Genomic DNA, 20,288 nt, shown 5'->3' on the forward strand with positions numbered 1-20,288 from the left:
CTGTAGGATCATGCATAGAAAAGCTCTCACTGAAACTCCACATACTGTACTGCACACACAATACATACTGCATACTACATTCTTTCAAAAATAGTAGGTAGTATGCTATTCCAAACATAGCCATAGACTTTCAATCGGTGGAAGGTTTGGACAAGCAATGTCTGACATACTGCCCCAAAGACAGTCAGATGCCCCTGAGAGGATTTAATCTCCATAAGCACTACTTCAGAAATGCAGTGCCCTCCCCATAAGCTCCCCTGGGTGTGTCTGCAAATGTATTTTAAAGTAAGCAACAGCAGACTGAAGGGTTTAATTGGGGGTGAACATCACCTCTCTCTCCATGACAATATCACTCTGTTTTTGTTGGGCTCTGTCCAGTGGTGTTTTTTAATCTGGTTAGATAAGTGGGGGCCTGGGTAGCTCAGTGGTAAAAGACGCTGGCAACCACCCCTGGAGTTCGCAAGTTCGAATCCCAGGGCGTGCTGAGTGACTCCAGCCAGGTCTCCTAAGCAACCAAATTGGCCTGGTTGCTGGGAGGGTAGAGTCACATGAGGTAACCTCCTCGTGGTCGCTATAATGTGGTTCGTTCTCGGTGGGGCACGTGGTGAGTTGAGCGCAGATGCCGCGGGGGATGGCATGAAGCCTCCACTCGTGCTATGTCTCCATGGCAACGCGCTCAACAAGCCACGTGATAAGATGCACGGGTTGATGGTCTCAGACGTGGAGGCAACTGGGATTCATCCTCCGCCACCCGGATCACGCCCTCCGTCACTCCGCGACCACAAGGACTTAAAAGTGCACTGGGAATTGGGCATTCCAAATTGAGTGAAAAAGGGAAAAAAATAAATAAATAAATAAATAAAATAAATAAAATATGGTTAGATAAGTTCTTAACGCAGACTGTAGTCACAACAAGTTGTACAGTAAAATATGCACTTTTAAAGAGTGTGTGTGAATTATATGCAGTTGTTATACATGTTCCACAGGCACAGACAGAACCAAATATGAGATTGCAGTTTAGAGACAGCTGAAAGTAACTGCTATGAATAGTAATGCATTATAAACACACACTCATTATACACACACACACCCTCTCATTGTTAAACTGAGTGTGAAGGGTGAGAGTTGAAATATGATCGGACCCAACTGAAGCAGAACTATTTCCTGCAACACACACACATTACATAGAGAGAGAGAAAGACTGAAAGAGAGTCAGAGTGCAGTACAAAAAAAAAAAAAAAAAAAAAAAAGAAGAGGTAAACCTCACATGCAAAAGATATTTTCTGGATCACCAGCCCCCTTGTGTGTGTATGTGTCTGTGTTTGATGTGGGAAGCTACCCTACCATTTTCTGTCCAAATGTAAGGAAAAAAAAAATGTCCACAGCTGTTTATAATCTGAGAAAGAGAGCAAGAGAGAAAGAGCGAGAGAGAGAGAGAGCGAGAGAGAGAGAGCGAGAGAGAGAGAGAGAGCGAGAGAGCGAGAACTTTGTGTTTTAAATGCTGTGGAATTTGATCTCAGTGAGACACATTCCACAAGAAACACACTCACATGCTGAACTAAACTCATATTTTCATCATGACTCCTGTGTTTTTTATGTTAGTGTTTATTTGTGTTGAGTTAAGTCTAATTACTTTATCCACAGTAATAAGTAAATCAGCACCTTTGATCTGTGATTCTGACTGGCTCCATATTATTTCAGATGCATTTACACACATGAAATGTATATCTTTTTTTGAATAAAATTCTGTTTTCTGAAAAAATTGGCAGACATTTCACAGACCACCAAAAACAGGCCACATACACCACACACAAATAGCACCCTAATCAGTTCTGATTGCTCCCATATGTCCAGCAATTAGCCAATGAATTCAGCAGACCTGTGACAGCTGCCATGATTAGCCAATCAAATCATTAGGTCTATCGAATGTGGGAGGTTGCAGACTGCACTGAAATTCTGAGATTGTGAAATTCTGTGATTTTATATTTCAGCATTTACAGGTAAGGTGTGTAAATTCTGCAGAAAAGAATGTAATTCCAAGACTTTTTACTTTTTTTCAAACAAGTTTCTCAAATGCTCCCCTCATCTTCCATCGTTAAGACAAACGGGTATTCCCACCCCAAACTTATGCCACTGTTTGGGCCAATGGTTTACTTATACCGTAGTTGTCTTTGTACTCTGTATGGGGAAAGAAGAAAGTATTTTAACATCAAAAAAATCCCCCCACACACTTCATTATCATAAACACAACCTTGTATATTTATCCATGAGCGGACTTCCCATTCATACAGGGGAGTTTCTTCAATTTCGGGCACTTTAATGTCCTAGGGCAGGGGTTTTCAAAGTCAAAGACAGTAGACCTCCCTTGTGACACAATGTACACGATGCCCACATCAGTGGATTTGTCGATCTGGAGTGCAAAAAATGGGCTGTGCCTGATGCTGTCAAACACTTGCACCTTCACATCAGAGATATGCCGACCCACTGTGTTGTCAGAGAGTGGAACAGAATCAAGCTTAGAAGCCACTGCCTCTCCTACCATCAAGGAACACATATCTTTGGCTGCCAACGTCTAAGAATCAACGTCTCTCCGATGTTATGTGCTTTGCCCACCTTGGCAATACACAGCACAACGTAATATGAAGCTTCAGTGGCCTTTACATTTAATTTGACAAATTCTCTGACAACATTTTTATAATGTTGAAAGGCTTGAAGTTTTCTTTGGAAAAACTGGAAAAAAGGTGGTTTTCCCGCTACCTCAGCATGCTTGGTGTCAAGGTCTCTGCGGAGTTCAGCAGGTTGCATGCTGTCATTAGCTAAAATCTCCTGACAAACGACACATAAAGGTCGCGGTGCATCAACTGATCCTGTCCATGTAAATCCTAAACTTAAATACTGCTCATCTTATCGTCGTCTTTTAGGTTTGACCCCTGAAACGGAAGGATTAGAATTTGGTGGTCTCAGAAACCGCTACATTGTAATTACAGACTAATACGTCACGTGTGTTTTATTGGCGGGCTTGACAAATATCAGAGAATCTTCAAAAAGATTCTTGATAAATATTTTTTTTTTTGCCTATTATTTTCAGAACTGTTTAAATTATGTTTTAAATATAATATAATAAACTCAAGACATATATATATATATATATATATATATATATATATATATACACACACACACACACACACACACACACACACACACATATTCATTATTTAATAAAACAATTTACCACTCTCCGCGCCTCCCCTGACATGCTCTAGCGTCCCCCTGGGGAGGCACGTGGCGCGCCCCACACTTTAAAAACCCCTGTCTAAGGGGTTGATGTTTATTCAAATGAACAGATTTCAACTTTTTGTTTTATGAAAGTCACATTAAAACTGACTTTGATTTCACCAGGAAACTGCGGCAAAACATAGAATGCTGCACGTATATAGTAATGTTAATTCTGTGAGACTAGGTTGGTCATTTCCACCACTCTAAACAATTTGGCCCCTAATAATTTTTATTTATTTATTTTTTCTAAAGTTAGCATACTTGTTAACAAGTCGACATAAGTGTAAGTGAAGAGCAGGCTTGAGATGAAATATGGGGCAAGTGATGTTTGATCATTTGTAGAATATTTTTATTGGGCATCATTGCCAATGAAGCTTTAATTTGCCAAATTATGCAAACAGTGTGAAAATATTTTTTCATTGTTTGTATTTATGATACATAAACTGTTAACTATGAAATTAGCCTTAGCAAAACAAGGGAGTCGGACATTTAATTCAAAAAATCTTTCATAATAAACCTAATCATAACCTATTTATATATTAAAATCTTTTGGCATTTTCAGATATGAATTAAGACACTATTTATTCCTTTTATGGACCTTTCTTCCTTGTGGGGATGCCCCCAACAATGCAGTGTGGGAAACAGCTTTAGTCATGTCGAAACAAGCGCTGTGTATTTTCTCACGAGAAGTGAGAGTAACTCTGACGTTATTCTGATAACCATCACATACCTGCAGACCACACCAACCTGCTCAAACTCACACTCAAACTGAACCAATCACGCAGCTTCATGTAACAAACAATCAGACAGCCAGACAGTGTTCGTGTGCATAAGGCGGAGAGAAAGAGGTGATTCCTGTATTACGTATGTCACTGATACTTATGTACCCAATGAGCAAATATAAACATTCTGTTTCATTCACTAACCGTGTGTTCTGTACATTCGTATTTCAACATACAATCTGTGTGCAAACATTTTCACAAAGAAAGCATAATTCATCAATAAGTAAGAATTTAGGAACACAAACCACAGGTATGAAAAAAAATCACATCATAAATATATACACTCACCGGCCACTTTATTAGGTACACCTGTACATCTACTTATTCATGTGATTATCTAATCAGCCAATCGTATGGCAGAAGTGTACTGTATAAAATCATGCAGATATGGATCAGGTGCTTCGGTTTATGCTCACATCAACTGTCAGAATGGGGGAAAAAATGTGATCTCAGTAATTTAGACCGTGGCATGACTGTTGGTGCCAGACGGGCTGGATTGAGTATTTCGGTAACTGCTTATCTCCAGCGATTTTCACACGCAACAGTCTCTAGAGTGTATCGAGAATGGTGTGAAAAACAATAAAGAACCAGTGAGTGGCAGTTCTGTGGGCGAAAATGCCTTGTTGATGACAGAGGTCAACGGAGAATGGCCAGACTGGTTTGAGAATTAAAAGAACACGTGACACGTGAAATTGTCCTGTCACAAACCTGCTTTAGCTGAACTGTCAGATGAAAATAGTTTCACTTTGCTTTATTCTCATTTTCTGCAGTGTGTTTTAGCGAAAGATGCTAGTCTCCATCTACATTGCTGCTCACCGTGTCTCTGCTGCTGTTGTTAAAATAACCGCGATTGGAACTCTACGTAGCCTCATCAGGCTTTATGCAAACCTTTGTGTATATCACGAGGGAGACAGGCAACATGCATGGGGCAGGAAATGAAGTGTGTTCCGCATTTGAGCAAAAGATTATATAGTGCTGATCCATTGACTTTATGAAGGACATCGCTTGCTGCGAGCATGTAAATGTTTTACGGCCATCCTTAGCATCTGTTCTTAATTTGTCCGGGAACATCAGTGCAAAAGCGACCTTGCGTTGATGTAAGAGTTTCTTGCATTCCTTGAATCGATCTCGTTTCTCTCTTGTCGAATTCGCAAAGTCTGGGAAAAAGAAAATACTGTGGTTCTTCCAAGAAAGCCTTCCTTTACTCCTCGCCTCGTGTAGCACGAGATCTTTATCGGATGATCTCAGAAATTTGGCCAGAATTGATTGGGGCCTGTCTCCCTCAGCAGATCGCGAGCCAGAACCCTGTGAGCTCGCTCGATTTCCAGCTTATGGCATGTTATGTCGAGCAGACTCGGAAAGAGCCCGTCCAGGAATTTCACCATATCCCGACCTTCTTCGGCCTCAGGAATTACAACAATATGGACGTTATTCTGCGACTACGGTTCTCCATATCCTCCAATTTCTCCCAGACGCGCTCCAAATCCACCTTGGTCGCTAGCAGATTAGCAGATAGTTCCCTCTCCGATGACTCCAGATAACTGATCCGTTTCTCGACATCCCACACTCTTGTAACCATCTCAGTGAATTTCATCTCCATGGCAGTGATAGATCGACGTATTACAGGAAGATCCTCCAATTCAGCAATGACCTTCGTCAGCATTGCCGACATGTTCAACAATTCTCGCCGAATTTCCCTCACTTTTCCGGCCAAATCGGCTCCCGGACTCGGGGCCTCAGGGGCGTCAGCTTGAGCACGTAAGTGTCTTTTAATGTCTCCAGAGCCTGAGGATTTTGAATTATTTGACATGTTGTCTTCCTAGAACAGTTATGGAACAGGGTGTATCGAATCTCACCGGTTTATGACATAGGAAGTATTAAAACTAGCAAAGTGCTCAGAGCTCGCCGTTCACACGTCCGAACCTCGCATGGCGTCACATGACTCCGCTTCGATCATGTATTAATTGGACTTGATCTGAGACAATTGAGACTTCAGAGCAGCGGTCTTGTTTTGAGAAGCAGCACTAGCATATTAACTCAGTCAGTGTGGAAATCTGGAACTAGACTAACTGCTTTTGGCACAGATCACATCCCTGGTGCAAATACAACACACACACACACACACACACACACACACACACACACACACACACACACACTACTTACACAGTTGAAACAGCCCCAAAGCAGAACAAAACACAGTACCCTCTTGTATTATACTGTTGTGTGGAAGGGCTCAAAGAGGCAAGGAAAGAAAGAGTAGAGAAAGAGAGGATATGTAATTAAGCATTTATTTTACTTTGACTCATTTAATAATGTGCAATCCAGCCACAAAGCCATCCAGCCACTTGCACAACAACCCTGTATCCTCAGTAACTACGGCTTTCATTACGGCTTCAACAGCTCCAGATATCACTCTGTGTGTTGTGTGTGTGTGTAAGTGTGTGTTTTGGGGGTGTTTGGTATGCGTGTTTGCTCACATATATGCTCTTCTGTGTGTAGCGCAGGTGCAGATTGTGCAGAATGGCCCCATCGTGCAGGTCCTGTAGGGTTGCCATATTCTCGACACCAGTAATACTGCTGCTGTGCATGGGGTACACTCTCTGCCTGCTCACCGCATTCTGTTTATAGGTGTACACCTGCAACACACATTTACAACACATACAAACATTCAAGTATGTTCTCTTTTATTTGAGTATTTGTGTTTATGTGTGTGTAATAAAAACAGGAGAAACACAAAAAAAGAGCAATACAGTTCCGACTTTAAAATTTTATTGAATCAAATATGCAATTTATTATTTAACCAAAATCCCAATAATAACCAGAATTTTTTTACATTTGTTGCACAACTTGGGACTTTTAACTATAAACCAGACTGAAACACACTAGTGACTCTTATTTTGAAAAGACAGAGACCTGGCTCCGATACAATGCTCTATAGATAAGTTATAGTCTATTTACCAAATTAAGCTTTTTATAGCCTATACATTCACCACTTTAAGAGTTATTTAATAAAGGAATAAGGTTTATTATTATTCACAAGATATGAAGTTGGGGACATAATGCGTGTGCTGACAGGACATGTTTTTATCTTAACAAATTAACAAAATATGCAATAAATTGAGGATAAAAATATGGATCCTCTCCTGGCCATAGAGGAATACAAAGGAATCATAATGAAAAAAAAAAAAAAAAAAAAAAAAAAACATTGGCATATATGCTGGAAACCGATAGTTCCAAAAATAGGGCTGGGTATTGATACAGATATACCAATTTGATTTGATTCAGATTCACAAGGTCTCAATTCTATTCTATTCCTATTCCTATTTCAATTCAATATTGATTCATATGGGTATATCTCAGTTAAAATTAATTTTTTTGCTTACATATGAAAGAAAGTCTCTCCCAGCTAAAACTGTTAATTATACAGGTGACCTTCTAACTAGGTACATTATGAAAACATTAATTTTACTAATTATATTTTAATAGCTTTTCGTCATTTTGGTTTCTAAATATGAACAAATCCATGTATTCAATCAATTGATAAGATATTTATGAGAGGAGGAGGGCGTGAGGATACACGCCCGGCACTGAGTTGCCTAATCAGTGGGAGGGAGATAAGGGAAGAGCCGGGGATGCCAGAGAGAGAGAGAGAGAGAGAGAGAAAAAGAGAGTTGCTGTGTTTTCAGTTTGATGTTCTGTTTGATTAAAGTTTTGTTGTTTGTTACTCCAGATTCAGCATCCTCCTTTTCCGAACTGTTGCAATATTATATTTCATATATAATTTTTTGTAACATTTTTATTGATTGTTCGATTTGACTGATTTGTTGAACACGTGCTAAAACCGGTACAGTCTCATTAACAATAACGGCATTTCTGTAAAGAGTGTCTGTAGATGAACACACGCTAACGAGAAAGACTCAAAATGCTTTACATCATCTCTGCTATGCATTATTAGAATTAAATGTTTTTTGTTTTGTTTTTTATCAACAATTGACTGTTGAGAACAGAACGGGCATTAAAAAAGACATTATTCAATGATAAATCGGATCTCGTCTTTGGACACGCATTACATGGAACAACTTATACTCTGAACACGCAGTGAAAGGATCTCGCTGCTGAATAGTCCACCACTATACTACACAATTACTGGTGAATGAAATATTAACATTTTCCAGTCAGTTGCCAAATATTTAGTTGCATATCGCAAAATTTGGTTGCAAATGCGAGTGATTTCCTCTCATTGTTTTGGAGGATTGTGCACAGAGTAAAAGATCGATCTTGGGATTTAAGAATCGATATCAAGATCATTCAAGATGCATCGAAAAATCCAAATTTACCCACCCCTATCCAAAAAGCAACTATCGGCACTGATTAATCAGTAAAACCTGTATATCGTCTGCCTCTAGTGACTAATGTTAACAACTAAACGTAACATGATTGTCATTGAATGCCAACAATAACATTTTAACCACGTTGTTTGGTGGCTGCATGCTCCCTGGATGCCTGGGACTAATGAAAATTAAAGTGTTTAGATTTCCAAAAACCCAAACACAAATGGATACATGGACTGAAGCAGTGAAGTGAGACGGCTGAACATCGCAAACTGCCACGATCCAACGAATACACATAAAAATAATTTTACAAAAATATAGCTACAGTAGAGTAGCATGATTCTATGAGACCAGGCTGCTGTTGTGTATAGTCATCTATGAAGAATGCTCAGGCTTGCATACAGAGGGCCCTATACTGGCACTTTAGGCCAGAAACAGAAGCCAGAGACATGAGCGAGAAACATGCTCAACTGAGAAGAAACAGACTCAAATAACTCAAGAAACAGATATGAACTGATTAAAGCATGAACGCTACTAGTGTGTCTATGTTGTGCGTCAGTTCACATGCTGGCTTCAGTGAGTTTGTAGGCCAGATTGTCTCTTTGTACCTGATAGTCTCTATGACAACAAAACGCCTGCTTGCCTCTTTACACACAGGTGGGTGCACAGAGAAGTGTGTGTTTGTGTAAAATGAGAACACGCCACCTGTTCAGCAGTGCATTTTGAACTGAGGTGCACAGAGCAGATGTTAAGCCACAATTCCTGTGTCATGCACACACCGCCCAGCCACTACTTACCTGTCCATAGTCAGTGTTAAAGACCACCACTCCACCAGAGCACGAGTCCACAGTACTGGGCACATAATGATCCTCCACCCAGAGCCACACACGACAACCCTGCCAAACACAAACACAATTGTTAGTAATATACTGAACTATAGTAAAAACAATCACACATAAGCAACTGTTTTGTAATCCATGCATTATTTTGCAGTTCTGTATTGTGATTTTTAGAATGACAGTGCCTGAAACATTTTAGCATTTTATCACATTAAACGCGTTATCACAATAAAGGACCCGCTTGAGAATCAGAATCAGAATGAGACTTATTGCCAAGTATGCTTACACATACATGGAATTTGTCTTGGTGACAGAAGCTTCCAGTGCACAAACAATACAACAACAAAATAGAGATAATAAAAAAATAGAATAAAAATAAAAAGCGAATAGAAAATATAAGTATATATAGAAATAACAACAACAACAAAAAAAAAATATATCTATCTATCTATCTATATATATATATATATATATATATATATATATATATATATATATATAAATACAAATCTGTTATATACAGATAGTGCAAGGGAATGTAATGGCAAAAGAGGTAAGATATGATACTAAGCTGTGTATTGCACATAATTATTGCTCAATGGGGCAGTTTTAACAGTTCATGAGATGGATAGCCTGAGGGAAAAAACTGTTCTTGTGCCTGACGGTTCTGTTGCTCAGTGTTCTGTAGTGCCAGCCATAGGGCAACAGTTAAAATAGGTAGTGGGCTGGGTGAGTGAGGTCCAGAGTGATTTTTCCAGCCCTTTTCCTCACTCTGGAAGAGTAGAGTTCTTGAAGAGAGGGCAATCAATAATCTGCTCAGCAGTCCGAACTGTCCTTTGTAGTCTTCTGATGTCTGATATCGTAGCTGAACCAAACCAGACAGTTATTGAAGTACAGAGGACAGACTCAACGACTGTTGACTAGAACTGCATCAGCAGCACCTGTGGCAGGTTGAACTTCCTTAACTGGTGAAGGAAGTACAACCTCTGCTAGGCCTTTTTTACAATGGAGTCAATTTGGGTCTCCCACTTCAGGTCCAGTGAGATGGTAGTGCCCAGGAAACTGAATGACTCCACTGCTGCCACAGTGCTGTTCAGAATGGTGAGCGGGGTCAGTGTTGGGTGTTCCTCCTAAAGTCCACTATCATGTCTACTCTTTTGAACATGTTCAGCTCCAGGTTGTTTTGATTGCACCAGACAGCCAGCTGTTCAACCTCCCTTCTGTATGCAGACTCATCATCATCCTGGATGAGGCTGATGACAGTAGTGTCGTCTGCAAACTTCAAGAGCTTGACAGAGGGGTCCTTGGTTGTGCGGTCATTTGTGTACAGGGAGAATAGTAGTGGGGAGAGCACACATCCCTGGGGTGCACCAGTGTTGATCGTACAGTTGCTGGAAGTTAATTTCCCCAGTCTCACTAACTACTGCCTATCTGTCAGAAAGCTGGTGATCCACTGACAGATAGAGGTGGGAACAGAGAGTTGGTTTAATTTAGTCCGGAGAATAGCTGGGATGAAGTCCACAAAAATGATCCTTGCATATGTCCCTAGTCTGTCCAGATATTGCAGGATATGATGTAATCCCATGTTGAATGCATCATCCACAGAACTTCTTGCTCGATAAGCAAATTGAAGGGGATCCAGAAAGGGTCCAGTGATGTCCTTTCAGGGTCAGAGTGACAGGTCTGTAGTCATTAAGTCCTGTGATTTTGGGTTTCTTTGGGACAGGGATGATGGTGAAGCATTTGAAGCAGCAGGGAACTTCACACTGCTCCAGTGATCTGTTGAAGATCTGTGTGAAGATGGGGGCCAGATGGTCAGCACAGGAGTTTAGATAAGTGAGTGAAACACCGTCTGGGCCTTGTGCTTTCCTTGTCTTTTGTTTCCGGGAGACCCGGCACACATCCTCTTCACAGATCTTAAGTGCAGGTTGAATAGCAGGAGGTGGGAGAAGGGGTCAGACTGGCTGTGGGGTGTGAGATTGGGCTTTTCAAATCTACAGTAAAACTTTTTCAGGTCGTCAGCCAGATGTTGATTCCCTACAGTGTTGGGGGATGGTGTCTTGTAGTTAGTCATGTCTTTCAGGCCTCTCCACACTGATGCAGGGTCGTTAGCTGAAACGTTTTTTTCAGCTTCTCAATGTAGCTTCTTTTAGCCAATCTAATCCCTTTTGTCAGTGTGTTTCTGGTCTGAGTGTACAAGATTTGATCCCCACTTCTGTAAGCATCCTCTTTGGCCTGACCAAGCTGCCTGAGTTTTGCTGTAAACTATGGCTTGTCATTGCTGTATGTTAAATAAGTCCTAGTAGGGATGCACATATCCTCACAGAAACTGATACATGATGTCACAGTATCTGTGAGTTCCAGATTGGTGGAACAATCAGTTTAGTCAAAGCAGGCTTGCAGTTCCAGCTCTGCTTCATTGGTCCTTTTTTTCAGTCTTTACTAGAAGTTTAGCTGATTTAAGTTTCTGCCTGTAGGTCGGAAGAAGATGAACCAGACAGTGATCAGAGAGTCCCAAAACTGCGCTACGGACAGAGCGATATGCATCCTTTAATGTTGTGTTGCAGTGATCCAGTATATTTCTGTCTCTGGTGGGGCATATAATGTGCTGTCTGTATTTTGGCAGTTCACGGGTGAGGTTGGCTTTATTAAAATCGACGAGAAAAATAATAAGTGAGTCCGGGTACTGTTGTTCTGTGTCTGTGATCTGATCAGCCAGCTGTTGCAGCGATGCGTTCACACGCACTTGTGAAGGAATATAAAAACTCGCCAGAATAAACAAGGAAAACTCCCGTGGCAAGTAGAAAGGATTACAGTTGATAAACAGTGCTTCCAAATTAGGACAGCACATCCTCTTTAACACTGTTACATTTGTACACCAACATTCACTGATGTAAAAGTATGTTCTACCACCTCTTGTTTTCCCCATTAACTCTGCAATGCGATCCGCTCTGAACAGCTGAAAGCCCGGCAGATCTAACGCGCTGTCCGGAATGGCTTCACTCAGCCAGGTTTCTGTGAAGCACAAGGCAGCAGAGTTTGAAAAGTCCTTGTTTGTACGGGTGAGGAGATGTAGTTTGTCCGTTTTGTTAGGAAAAGAGCTGAGAATCGCTAGATGAAAACTTGGCAGCGCTGTTCGAAAGCCACACTGATGGAGCTTGACCAGCGCGCCAGCTCGCTTCCCTCGCTTGCGTCTCATAGTGCGCTTGAACAACACAGCTGCGCCTCTGACTAAAATGTCCAGCAAAATGTCAGAATGGTCAAAACCTGGGAAAAGACTGTCTGATATGTGCTGCCAAATGTTCAGCAGTTCGTCACTTGTAAAACTGATTGGAATAAAATTACTAAACACAAGACAAACAAACAAAAACAACAAAAGAATTGGAGAGCTCCACACCGATGCTGCCATCCATGCCGCCATCTTGAGAAGAATCCATAGAACAGCCCATAGGACAGAAATAAATGACAAATGAGATTTCTTTCATTTGTATCTCAGTTGTTTGAAAGAACAACCTCTGAAGCGGGTCTTCTCATCAGTAATGTTTGTACATTAGTTTAAAAATGACAACATTTTCAAATGAATAAATGTTAAAAAAAAGGTACAATTATTAGCTGAAACTCATTAAAGGGATAGTTCACCCAAAAATGTTAATTCTCTCATCATTCCTTATGCCATCGCAGATGTGTATGAAAAAATCCATACAATGCAAATGAATAGGTCCATACAATGCAAATCAATAGGTGCCAAAATGTTGATGCTCCAAAAAGCACATAAAGTAATCCATATCACTCCAGTAGTTAAATCCATATATTCAGAAGTGATATGATAGGTGTGGGTGAGAAAAAGATCAATACTTCAAATACAATACAGTCATTTTTTGCTAGGAATTCTTCTCTCTGCCCAGTAGGGAGCGGTATGCATGAAGAATGTGAATCACCAAAAACACAAGAAGAAGAATGTGAAAGTTATCTGTTTCTCACCCACACCTATCATGCTTCTGAAGACATTGATTTAACCACTGGATTATGGATTACTTTTATGCTGATTTATTTTACTTTTTTAGCTTAATATTTTGCCACCCATTCACTTTGTATGGACCTACAGAGCAGAGAAATTCTTCTAAAAATCTTCATTTGAGGTCAGCAGATGAAAGAAAGTCATACACATCTGGGATGGCATTAGGGTGAGTACATGATGAGAGAATTTTCATTTTTGGGTGAACTATTCCTTTAGAGCAAATTCCTCTCTCACACACACATAAACACTCATTAGCGTACAGACTGATGGCAAAAACACATGGTGATCTGAACAGGCATGAATGGCTGTGAGGCCCCACTGAAGCAGGCACAAATGAACTTTATCCCCATTCCCCACTTCCAGTTGGATACACACATATAGACATGCTTGCATAGACACACACACTAGTTTCCATCCACTTTTCGCGCTATTTTGTTATCGACAAAGTGAAAATGCATAAAAAATGTTTGCGAAATTTGCCATCTTCTGCCTGTTTCCATTCAAATGGCCTTTTATCGATAAAAATGGTGTGCGTGATGATGTCATGCCTAAAAAACACTTTGTCGCATAAGTTTTGGTTTATCGCAAAAGAAAACTGCCCTTAAGACGTTTCCATTCAGAAATGTGTGTTTATCACTAATTGTGTACCTTTCGCCTCCCAGATGTCCCTAATTGTTTTCCTCCGAAGTTTTGGTAAAATGGGGGAGAGTATTGAGACAATTCATTGAAATTAACCAGCTTACTGTCATTTTATTTTCACAAATAAATGCAATCAGAAGAGGAGGAATTGCAATCAAAAGGGAGCAGTTGCCCTTCGGATAGGACTGTAATTTTGGTCCTGATGTTGTGCCTAATGCAAGTTGCCATGGGTTCCGACCCAAAAGCGAATCGCCATGGCCCTTTTTAAACTGGCAACCTGCACAAAGTAGTGGGGGAAACCTTCGGTCTTAGTATAAGGACCATCCATCAATGTGTATATGCTGTGTGCACAGCTAGTAAAGAAACATTGATGCGGTGTAATATCAGGGTTTACATATATGATACATTCCTGATATTCAATATTATTTTGAACAATCGTCTAATCTAAAGCATCGCCATCACAACTGCATTATGTCCTGCATATTTGTCCAGCAACTTTTAACGACCAACTGAAAATTTATTTTAGCGTCATAATGCAATTTACATTTTCTGAAGAAGCTCAGCAAATGCGATCCGAGGTAAAGAGGGTTAGATTTAAAATATTTAAAAGTTTTAAAAGGTTCAAAAGCTCGTTTTCTGAAAGTGAACTCATTGGACAAATAGTTCTGATAGTTTATAGTCTTGAAGTGTAGAAAATGTCATTCAGCCGACTTTATTCGTCTACAGAACAGGGTGCGGCTAATTTAAGTTTGTGTAAAGAAAAGGCATATATAGGTCTAATAATATAATTTTTTTCATTTGGTAATTTATTTTTTTAATTTAATGCGTTTTTCGTTTGGTAATTTATTTAATTATATAGGGAATTTTGCCAGCATTTTTTCAAACGTAAACTAAACAATAATTTAATAGAATTGGGCTGTTCGTGTTCCAAAAAAGCAGACTGAAGCTTTTCTCCTAGCAGCCTATTGTGTATTTACTTTTAATTTAAAACATCTTTGTGCACAGAAATTATATGTTTTTTGTATTTTGGGATAATTCTGTGACTACGGTGTATTATTTTGAATGGTGTGGAAAAGCAACTTTAATAAATAAACGGATGTCTACCGCGATTAAATTAATCACAAAGAGTGGCCATTCATTTGTTCTCTGTGCACTTGTCCATGTGCATGATACAAGATATTTGTGTTGGCACTCCTGGAAGTGTCATGTTTGCAGTGATCGGATCTTTATGCCGTTCAGAATTTGGGGTCTTTGGGATGGAAGTATGCAGAAATGCCCTTCATCACTGGCCTGTCTTCCTGTTGACCCAAACGATATCTGATCCCTTACTTCCTGCGCCAAATGAGAGAAAGAAAGAGAGGGGGACTGATGGAGACAGAGGGAGCTATGGAGAAGCATGTGTGTATGTGTGTGTGGAAAGCTCTAAACATGCTCGGTAAGCAGCATTGAGATTACAGAGTAACTCTGTTAAGTTGTTTGTTTAAAGCTATTTCCTAGCTTTAGTAGTGTAGTAGTAATACAAGCGATCACGTAGAGCTGTTGTATGTAAACACTGACTGACGCGGATTCACTTCACTTCATTAACTGGCTCTACACACAAAAATGATCTTTTGCCACCACCTGCTGGCTAACATATGTAATGTAAAAAAAAAAACAAAAAAAAAAAACATGTAAAGACACATATACAGTAGCTCTTAACACATCTGACCTGCTCTTACAGTTTAGTTTAGAACGGCACGAACACAAGAGGAGTGATACACACAGTGAAGCGTCCGAGTGCTGATGGTATGAGACCATCAGTGCTCATGGAACATCTCTCGTCCAATCAGATTCGAGGACCGGAATCGGAATAGAATTAGTCTCAAGTAACTAGTTAGTTACCTTTACAAATTCACAATAAGTAACCTGTTACTCCACTTGCATCCTCCACTCAGCTTCTCTTTGTCCACCTCTCTTAACCATGCATTCATGCTGTGGCATTAACTCAACAGCCCTTTATAAGAGTTGTTACTCTGAACAGTGGAAACACACAAACACACACACAGCTGTTGAATGATCAGAATTAACTGTTACAGAACAGCTGTGCAGCTGGACACACACAATTACACACTTTCTCTCAACAGCCTCTGTACTGTGTGTGTGTGAGCTTTCCTTATTCTGACAGAGTGTGAGAGCAGGGTCCAGCACAGAGAGGAATAGTTCTAATTTCAGTAGCAGTAAATATTCTGACTCTGCTGAAAACCATGTAAAACAGGGCTGCAACAAAGATTTGATAATAAATAACTGAAATAGTTTCAAACTAAATGCCAAGTCCTCGTGCGTGGCGCTAGTCAACCATCCTGGTAAGCTGGCTGGTTTTAAAGGGGGATTTAAAGCTTTTTTGGAGATCAAAACACTTTAACTTCCGTTAGTTCCAGGCATCCAAATATCATCCAGCCACCGAACAACATGGTCCACATTTTAATAATGATATCTTACGACAATCGTGTTAACGTTAGTAACAATAATCATGTTAAAGTTACTATGAATGATGCGCCTCCCGCTGTTGGTTTGAATGAGGATGACAGCTAGTAGGAAATGTTCAAGGGACAAAGACGTCACTTCCTTAAACCGACGAATAGTCCTTGAAATGGCGTACAGGCTAATTTATGGTTTTCTTTTACCCTGTGTAACCGAGCTCAATCCCCATCACTGTAAATGGAATCTATTGCATGTTTATCAATGCATGAAAAGACACCTAAAACATGGATCATAGTAGAAACAGTTTATTGATGTAATCATTGTAACTAGTTTATTTGCTTTTGTTGACTCTGGTGTCCCTAGAAAAGAGAAAATTATGTTTTAATATCATATCGGATTACGCTAATGTGTGTAATTTCTGTGCCATGCCACCGATAAACTGTTTTCAAACATCTTTCCAAAAACGCCTCCGTCTCCAAACAAACAGATCCAGTCCCATCCCCAATTCAAGCCATTGGTTGAGTCAATGTTGTTGTGTCAGGCTGGACGGGCCACTCCAAACAAACAGAGGAATTTTATAGCGCCAGAGAGACAGTGTTTACAGTTTGAGAAAACACAACCTACAAATGACCAACTTATAGTTGTCTATGTATATTTGAAAAAGTTACACACAGTTTAACAAGCAATCACCGTCTCAATGTACTGTACATGACCGAATACTAATACACTGATGTTGATATTGAGTGTGACAATATTCTCTTTATGATATTTACATTCCCACTCTTTACATTGAAAGTCTGACCTCATGTCTGCCCGGTGGGTTTATGGAAGAAAGACAGACAAACAGACAGACAGACAGACAGACAGACAGACAGGCAGGCAGGCAGGCAGGCAGCCAGAAATACAGACAAAAATAAAGACAGACAAATAGAAAGACAGACAGACAAACAGAAAGAAAGACAGACAAACAGAAAGAAAGACAGACAGACAGACAGAGAGACAGAAAGACAGACAGAAAGAAAGAAAGAAAGAAAGAAAGAAAGAAAGACATTTATGTATGTGTCTTCCAGCTTTTCTGGGCATTTGTTCAGTTCCTGTGCTAAAACAGATGGCTCAAGCAAATCACAGGTAGCAAAGAATCCAACTAAAACATGAAAACTGCACAACTCCCAAATAAAACATCAGCGAATCTTCCTAATTTCTTTTCATGTTCAGATAAAAGAAAAACCTTTGAAAAGCCTCTCACTTTGAAGTTAAAAAAGTTCACCGCGCACACGTGTGTGTGTGTGTATTTATGTCCTTGTATTGTTTCTAAATTCTTAAAATAATATCAGAGTTTTGGAGGGCATTCAGGCTGGGCGGGGTAAAAGATGAAACAGACCAGAGTTACTCTGTAATCTCAATGCTGCTTACCGAGCATGTTTAGAGCTTTCCACACGCACATACACACACACGCTTCTCCATAGCTCCCTCTGTCTCCATCAGTCCCCCTCTCTTTCTTTCTCTCATTTGGCTCCAGGAAGTAAGGGATCAGATATCGTTTGGGTCAACAGGAAGACAGGCCAGCGATGAAGGGCATTTCTGCATACTTCCATCCCAAAGACCCCAAATTCAGCTCTCTCACACCAGTGTGACCTGCATGCACGTGTGTGTGTATGGTAAGGTTTAAGTTTGGAGTTCAGACCACTTTCCTAGACCAAATATAACCAAACTGTCTCACCAAGCAACCCACCCATAACACACACACACATGCTCGTCCATTACACCATGGCTACATGACCTACTTTTCCAAACGCAGTCTCATTTTCTCTCTCTCTCTCGCTCTCTCCAACAGTGAAAAATGTGTGTTTATACTTCACAATGAGAGTGAACGGTGAAAGAGATGGGCTGTATAAACTTGCACAGAACAAAGACAAAGATCATCTTCGTGCATGCATACAAGATTATGTGTGTGCCAGGCTAATGTCCTTTGCACCTGGCCATAGTTTTGTAGCATCACAGAGATTGAATTGTTATGAATCATAACAGGACGTTCTCTTATCACATGTATTCTTCATCTTTGTTTAGCAATTACAATCCATCAGTCATTTGTGAACAAACAAAACAGAAAAGCAATCAAGTATTTGTGTGCATGTATTTATTGTCTTGACAGTGTTGTTCCAGCAACATAGAAAGATTTACAGAAATATGGAGCACTCACACAGTCTTTAACTTTCAGAACAAAATTGGATAAATACAAAATGAATCCACTAACAATTCTTGCCTCTAGTCTCTCTCTCTCTCTCTCTCTCTCTCTCTTCCAATTTCTCTCAGTTAGTGTGAATACTAGGTGGCTTTCCTATCCTGAGTATCAAACTCCTCTTTACAAGCAGCTTTGAATTTGCTGTGCTGTGTAATCATTAAGCTACTCACAAGATTTAATGTGTGTGTGTGTGTGTGTGTAACACAAAGGATTAACTGACTCCCAGAAGGGGGTACATGGACGTGTGTGTTGTGTGTGTGTGTGTGTGTGTGTGTGTGTGTGTGTGTGTGTGTGTGTGTGGGTTACTTAGCTATACTTTGGGGACAAAATTGTTCCCAGAAGTTAACTAAATCTGACACAACCACAGGTCAATGGACATCCTCAAAAGGTAAAAAATTATTAATAAAGTAAATAAATGCTGTTATTCTTAAAATGCTATATATTTGAAGAGGTAGGGTTAGGGTTACAGTTAGTCTGTAATACTTATAATTGACCCTTTGCTAAGCTCCGCCCCACTTGGTTACCGTTGCTCGTTCTGACAATCTTTGCTGAACTGACCATAGGAATGAATGGGAGATTGCTGTGAACAGCGTGTTTTTGGCAAAATATTATCATAAACTGAAAGGACATTATTTTTTTATGAGCTGGAATGAAGAGTGATATTGCAAAGCATTTTCATTAGGGATGGGCATTTAGAGCAATTTTGTAGTCAAGTACTCCAGTACATAAAAAACGAGTAATAGATTACTTTTAGGATTTAAGTTAGTAAAAAAGAAGAGGATGACACACGTATGAGGGTTTTCACAAATGTCACCCATACAGCGATTTCAAAACTTCCAAAACCTTTGAACCTGTTCCAGTGTTGCTCACGGTAGCAAAGGCACAAAAGATTGATACATTCTGCTGATATTGTAATGTTTTTTACTAGCTGAATATTTAACCTCCTGAGACCCGAGCATGGCGGCTGTGTGCATTTTCCATTTCCCTTTTTGATTTGTAACTAGTAGTCCCTAACTAACATACAAATATATAAATAAATAATATATCTGAAGAGCAAACATTTTTCCTAAAAATGTATGTCCTCATATGGGGACGTGAAACTACTGTTAAATAAAACCAAGCTATAGAGAGTCAGATTTTTTTATCAAATTGATTATTATGTTTCCAGGAGTGTTGGTTATTCATGTTTTTTTAAACGTCATAGACATAACAGCTGATTTTCTGTAAAGCTGCTTTGTGTATTAGGAAAAGCACAAATAAAAAACTATACAAATAAAAATTTGTTGACTTGATTTGACTTTTAGATTTGTTCTACTTTGGCAACAAAATCTCAGTAGTCTCTCTTTGCACTGTCAAACAAACAAGTGATAGCCAGTGCTGAAGCATTTTACCAATCAGAAATTACTAGCATAATTAAATCTGATTCAAAATAAATCCAATCACTGCCAACCATGTTAAAATAAAATGTATCATTATAAACTCTGAATCTATGTACTGATTACCATTGTCCCATGTCTGCCAACCATAATCAACAGAACACTCTATGTGCAGAACTCAGCGGTAATTTAACAACAATCAGCTGCTTGCGCAGCGGCATTTGGCAGAGACAACATTCAGTGGCGCGTGCAACAGCATTCAGCTGTCATCATTTGGACCGGAGCATGCTTGTTTACGTTTCTCTGGCCATCGTTCAGT

The 20,288-nt window shown here is 39.8% G+C and overlaps 1 protein-coding gene across 1 annotated transcript in view; it reads right to left on the bottom strand.

Moving 5' to 3' along the window:
- Positions 1-20,288, bottom strand: part of LOC127440307 (unconventional myosin-X-like) — an 81,085-nt gene that overhangs the window by 55,598 nt on the left and 5,199 nt on the right. Inside the window, exons 2-3 of the mRNA XM_051696817.1 lie at positions 9,193-9,291; positions 6,542-6,700 (exon numbers count right to left, since the gene is read on the bottom strand). Coding sequence (XP_051552777.1) covers positions 6,542-6,700; positions 9,193-9,291 — 258 coding nt within the window. The remainder of the gene's footprint in view (positions 1-6,541; positions 6,701-9,192; positions 9,292-20,288) is intronic.

Source organism: Myxocyprinus asiaticus, chromosome 5 (genome assembly GCF_019703515.2).
Source record: "Myxocyprinus asiaticus isolate MX2 ecotype Aquarium Trade chromosome 5, UBuf_Myxa_2, whole genome shotgun sequence".
In the NCBI taxonomy this organism is placed as follows: domain Eukaryota; kingdom Metazoa; phylum Chordata; class Actinopteri; order Cypriniformes; family Catostomidae; genus Myxocyprinus; species Myxocyprinus asiaticus.